Below are 5,803 nucleotides of genomic sequence, written 5' to 3' on the forward strand. Positions count from 1 at the left end.
GCCCACCTCCTGCCCACCTCCGCCGCCCCGCCCGCCGCCGCCCTGCACGCCCAGTGCGCCGCTCCGCTCAGAGCAAGCACAGCCATGGCCGGAGCGCACACCCTCGCCCTGCTGCTAAAAAAAATCCTGGCGGTGGCCACAGCGCAGGTGAGCCCGCGCTGGCCCGCTGGTTCCTACCGACTACCGGCTGCAAGGGGATGAACGCTTGCTGGTGGACCTCAGCCTGCGCAGCCACAGTCGGGGTGAGCGCAGCCCCAGGCTAGGCCATCCCCGATGCAGTCCCATGGCCCCACAACCCTCCCGGCCGCCGGAGCTTGGAGTCGCTGTCGCCGTTGGGTTGAGCCCGGGGACTCCAGGCCGCTGGTGGTTCTCTCCAGGCTCCAGCAGCCACCAGAGCTGCCGCCCGCTGGCGGGACTCACAATGTCGCCTTTGTTCCCAGCAGCTCCCCGGGACCAGGCGCAGCCCCTCCTGGCCAAGTGCAGCGTCTGCACTGGGCCCCATGACCGGGCTCTGGGGCTCCGAGGTGTGGGGGTTGTGGACCCCAGTGACAGGCCTCAGAGCTGCTCCAGACCAGGAGGAGGGGACACTGGGTCAGACAGACCTGGGGTCCAACAGGGGTGGGGGACCAACTGCAGGAAAGGGGGTGCTCTAACAACTTTTCTCCATTTCAGAAAGCGGGACCTCCAGGCCCACCAGGCCCCCAAGGCCCACCAGGAAAGCCGGGCAAGGATGGTACAGATGTGAGTCTGGTTGTGGGCGATGGGGCAGGGTGGGGGGGTCCTAGGGTTCTGGCTCTCCCTTCTCAAGCCCCCAGACCAGATGGAGACCAGCGCCCCTTGAGGGACGGAAACAGAGAAGCCAGACCTTGCCCCTGGGGTGGCCCTGCAGGGTTCGTGAAGGAGAGGAGGGTCCCTGCAAGTACAGGCCTGAAACAAGTGCACCAGGGCACACCTCGGGTCCGAGGGCCCGTGCTCCTGTGTCCAGGGCCTGGATTCCTGGAGGTGTAGGCATGTCCCTTTGGGTGGTGGGGTGAGAGATGCAGGGAGCTGAAGCCAGCCTGGGAGGGCTCGGGAGTCGCCCAGCCGGGGACCATCATCAGGGTGGACCTCCAAGTGTAGCCTTGCGATGCTGGCGGGGCAAAATCCTGAACCTGCTCCTCCTGCAGAAAGACCGTCCCCTGAGCCCCCCTCCAGCCAGCGGCCGTCCCCGAGCTCCCACCAGCCAGTACAAGGCAGGGCTCTGGCAGGGCCTGCGGAGAAAGTGGAGGGTTGGGGGCTGCCCTGCGTCAAGAGCCCCCTCGACCGTCCTCCACTCCCGTGTCCCCAGTAATCTGCTGGCCATGATGGCCTGAGTCTCCCTCCTTCCGCCACGCCACCGGCTGGTGCTTAGAGCAGCCGCATTGGCCCCTGGGCCTGGCCTCACATCTCCCCAAGGGTTCTGGGCCTGGAGGTACTCAGCAGGGTTGGGGACTGAGGTCCCACCCTGGACTGGGTATTCGAGGAGCTGCCAGTAAATGGGACCGGGACACCCACGACCTGCTTTCTAACGCTCTCGGGGCTTGGGGTTGGGGGGCCCTCAAAGCAGTTCCCCAGTGCCGCGTGTGCCCTGCAGGGGCTAAGCCGGACGTCCATGCCCCCTCTCCTCGGCACTGGCCCGTGGCGGGAAGGGGCCCCAGGTGTAGACCAAGGGCTGGGGCCCCATCCCATCTCCTTGGCTGGAGCCCCAGGGCTGACCTAGAGGCTGGCCTTGCACTGCACTCCTAAGGTGGGGTTTCCAGGGGCACCCTGATCTAGGGGCTCAGTGAGCATGTCTCCTCTCTGCAGGGAGAAGCTGGTCCTCCGGGCCTACCTGGGCCCCTGGTGAGTGTTCCTAGCTGGTGAGGGGAGAGCACTTTCCAGCCAAGAAGGGAGGGGTGTGCAAGGGAAACAGAAGGGTCATTGAGGCCCTGTCTGTCAGTGCTGGGCCCAGGGTCGCCTGAGGGGAGAGTCTTGGAGCAGGGGCCGGTGCCAGGAGGGCTGGGAGGGGGTCACAGGGGCGCGCTGTGTCTCTGGGTAGCGTCTGACTTTCAAGCATTTTTTGGCCCAATGCCTGGGCCAGCCTGGAAGGGGTAGTACAGCCCTGCAGGTCTCCGGCCAGAGGCCACACAGCAGTGCTCGGGAGCCGGTGAGGGCCTGTCTCACGGAGCTCCTGGGATTAGAGACCCTGGCTGTCACACAGGGGTCCCACAAAGGGACTTGAGGGCCTCTAGCCAGGGAGGCCGAAGTGACTGGATGCTTATCCACAGACCTGGCAGGGTGGGCAGAAGCAGCCTCCTGGGACCAGCGGGGTGGCGGGGAGGCCCAGCTGGGAGGGTGGCCTCTGGATGGCAGTGAGCAGTGAGCAGGGCCGGCTCAGACTGTTGGCAGTGCCCAGTGGGAACGCCTCTTCCTTGCCAAGGGCAGAAGTGGCCGTGCCACCATCCCCCTCAGCCTTTCCTCCCGTGCAGGGACTGAAAGGGGCCCCAGGGAAGCCAGGGGAGCCTGGAGAACCGGGACTGCCGGGCCTGCCGGGCGTGGACGTGAGTGTGCCCCCGCTCCGGCTCTAATTGCCGCTCTCCAGCCGAGCCTACCCAAGCAAGAAAGCCTGTCCTGGTAGAAGCCCCAAAGTCCCCAGCAGGGTCCCTTGGCCTTCATCCAGACCCTGCGGGCACCTGGCACGGACAGAGCCATCTCGCAGTGGGGGCGCAGCCCTGCCAGCTCTTCCAAGTGCAGGGACAAATGCCCACTGTCAGGCCCCTCTGCTCGCCCAAGCCTGGCCCCTGTGCCATGGACTGGTCCTGGTTGGTCATCTCAGGGTCAAAGCCTGGAGCGCTCCCCCCAATCTCTGGGTGTACTGGGTGTGAGGTGGACGGGCAGAGGAAGGCGCCAGCCCGAGGGTCTTCTCTGCCTCCCTGGCTGGGCTTAACTCAGGAAGACCTCCTTCCCCTCTCTCCCCAGGGTCTGCCTGGGCCAGATGGCCCCCCTGGACCCAAGGGCGCTCCTGGAGAACGGGTAAGTGCCTGCATTGCATCCGGGTCAGAGGTAAGTCCCCAAGGAGTGGCTGGAAGGAGCTCCCTGCATCCATCAGGCCATGGAGCCGGCAGTTCTGGGGCCAGAGGGGCACGAGCAGGCAGACAAGGGTCCTGGATGGCCAGCCCCGCAGTGGCCTTCCCCTGGTGGCTGGGGCAGTGACTGCCCCTGTGCCCTCTGGAGGGAAAGGCCATCAGGGGCCATGACCACCAGCCACCAAGTCGAAGCCTGACCACCCTCCGCGGGCTCTGCTCCTGGGTGACTGTGCCACTCACCCAGGGACCCGAGGGCCGAGCCCTGCCTCTGGGGACTGCCGGTGGAGGTGTTCTGAGTTGGAAGCTTGGAAATGAGCGAGGCTGGTGGCTGCTGAGGGGCACCTGGGATGGGGCCCTCTGGCCACCACGTGGGGAGTGGGTGAGCAGTAGGCTGCAGGACAGGTGCACTGGGGTGACCCTGCAGGGGCGAGCCCCACCCTCAGTGGCCTCTGCTGGTTGGTTGTGGGGAGGGCTTTCTGGGGAAAGGGCCCTCGGGTCACTGCTGTGTGGCTCAGACCTGTGGGGACCCGGCTCTGCCCTTCCGGGGGCCTATCTTCAGCAGCCCTTCCAGGAGGGAGCCTCTCCTGGCCACACCGCTCGCTGGAATCCTGGCACGGGGTCTCTCCGAGGCCACTGGGGCATCTTCCTGTGGGACGGCACCGCCAAGGCAGGGTGGCACTGGCCCCTGCTAGCTCCTGACCCATTTGCTTTCCACAGGGAAGTCTGGGACCCCCGGGGCCGCCTGGACTGGGAGTGAGTACTTCTCTGAGGGGAGTTTTGCTGGGGGGGTGGTCTCCGAGAGCCCCAGAGGCTGCCCCGGCCCTCCTCTGCTGCTCTTCGCAGCTGCTCTGGCCTCCCCAGCCCCATCTGGGCCTGTCCTGTCTGCTCAGGGCCTCCTGCACAAGGTGCCCATCCCCTGAGGCCTCTCCCAGGACGCCCCTGACCTGCCCTGGGGGGGTGTGGCAGGGCCATTTCTGTCCCGTGCCTAGCAAGCGCTGACCCCCCTGTTTGGCTTTATAGGGCAAAGGCCTCCCTGGACCCCCAGTGAGTACTGACACCCTCGTGGCCCCACCCCAGCATGCAAGTCCCCAGCGGCTCTAGGACCAGCCGTGCAGGGAGTACCTCCCCCGGGGACTCCCTGACCACCCACACCCGGAGCCCCATCTCCAGGGCCCTAAGAGTACCTCCCCCGGGGTCTGCCTGACCATGCACACCCGGAGCCCCATCTCCAGGACCCTGAGAGTACCTCCCCCGGGGACTGCGTGACCATGCACACCCGGAGCCCCATCTCCAGGACCCTGAGAGTACCTCCCCCGGGGACTGCGTGACCATGCACACCCGGAGCCCCATCTCCAGGACCCTGAGAGTACCTCCCCCGGGGACTGCGTGACCATGCACACCCGGAGCCCCATCTCCAGGACCCTGAGAGTACCTCCCCCGGGGACTCCCTAACCACCCACACCCGAGTCCCCATCTCCAGGGCCCTGAGAGTCCCTCCCCCGGGGACTGCCTGACCATGCACACCCGGAGCCCCATCACCAGGGCCCTGAGAGTACCTGCCCCGGGGTCTGCCTGACCATGCACACCCAGAGCCCCATCTCCACGGCCTGAGAGTACCTCCCCCGGGGACTGCGTGACCATGCACACCCGGAGCCCCATCTCCAGGACCCTGAGAGTACCTCCCCCGGGGACTGCGTGACCATGCACACCCGGAGCCCCATCTCCAGGACCCTGAGAGTACCTCCCCCGGGGACTGCGTGACCATGCACACCCGGAGCCCCATCTCCAGGACCCTGAGAGTACCTCCCCCGGGGACTGCGTGACCATGCACACCCGGAGCCCCATCTCCAGGACCCTGAGAGTACCTCCCCCGGGGACTGCGTGACCATGCACACCCGGAGCCCCATCTCCAGGACCCTGAGAGTACCTCCCCCGGGGACTGCGTGACCATGCACACCCGGAGCCCCATCTCCAGGACCCTGAGAGTACCTCCCCCGGGGACTGCGTGACCATGCACACCCGGAGCCCCATCTCCAGGACCCTGAGAGTACCTCCCCCGGGGACTGCGTGACCATGCACACCCGGAGCCCCATCTCCAGGACCCTGAGAGTACCTCCCCCGGGGACTGCGTGACCATGCACACCCGGAGCCCCATCTCCAGGACCCTGAGAGTACCTCCCCCGGGGACTGCGTGACCATGCACACCCGGAGCCCCATCTCCAGGACCCTGAGAGTACCTCCCCCGGGGACTCCCTAACCACCCACACCCGAGTCCCCATCTCCAGGGCCCTGAGAGTACCTCCCCCGGGGACTGCCTGACCATGCACACCCAGAGCCCCATCTCCAGGGCCCTGAGAGTACCTTGGGTGCAGACCTCCATCTCTTCCTCCATCTCCCTCCAGGGAGAGGCAGGAGTGAGTGGCCTTCCAGGTGGCGTTGGCCTCCGTGGCCTCCCGGTGAGTGGCCGCCTAGTCCCGCCCCAGCAGACTCACAGCCATGGGCATCCCCCTTTCCTGATGGCTGTTGACAGAGCTCTGGCCCCAGCCCGAGGGAGGGGCAGACAGGACGTGGGATGTGCGGATGGATGGGCAGACAGGGGCGCTGGCTCCAGGCTGTGGGGGGAGGCGAGAGGGGCTTGAGCAATCTCCCCCAGGGGGCAGCCACTCACCTCACTCGGCGGGGGGGCCCTGCTCTGAGCCGCAGGCCTCCCCCCGGGAAGT

The 5,803-nt window shown here is 66.8% G+C and overlaps 1 protein-coding gene across 1 annotated transcript in view; it reads left to right on the forward strand.

The window, feature by feature from the left end:
- COL9A3 (collagen type IX alpha 3 chain) overlaps positions 1 to 5,803 on the forward strand; it is a 25,497-nt gene that overhangs the window by 2,013 nt on the left and 17,681 nt on the right. The window contains exons 2-8 of the mRNA XM_027767691.1: positions 673 to 741; positions 1,825 to 1,860; positions 2,487 to 2,558; positions 2,977 to 3,030; positions 3,801 to 3,836; positions 4,104 to 4,127; positions 5,486 to 5,539. Of these exons, the coding sequence (XP_027623492.1) occupies positions 673 to 741; positions 1,825 to 1,860; positions 2,487 to 2,558; positions 2,977 to 3,030; positions 3,801 to 3,836; positions 4,104 to 4,127; positions 5,486 to 5,539 (345 nt within the window). The remainder of the gene's footprint in view (positions 1 to 672; positions 742 to 1,824; positions 1,861 to 2,486; positions 2,559 to 2,976; positions 3,031 to 3,800; positions 3,837 to 4,103; positions 4,128 to 5,485; positions 5,540 to 5,803) is intronic.

Source organism: Tupaia chinensis, unplaced genomic scaffold, assembly GCF_000334495.1.
Source record: "Tupaia chinensis unplaced genomic scaffold, TupChi_1.0 Scaffold144472_1, whole genome shotgun sequence".
NCBI classification, from domain to species: domain Eukaryota; kingdom Metazoa; phylum Chordata; class Mammalia; order Scandentia; family Tupaiidae; genus Tupaia; species Tupaia belangeri.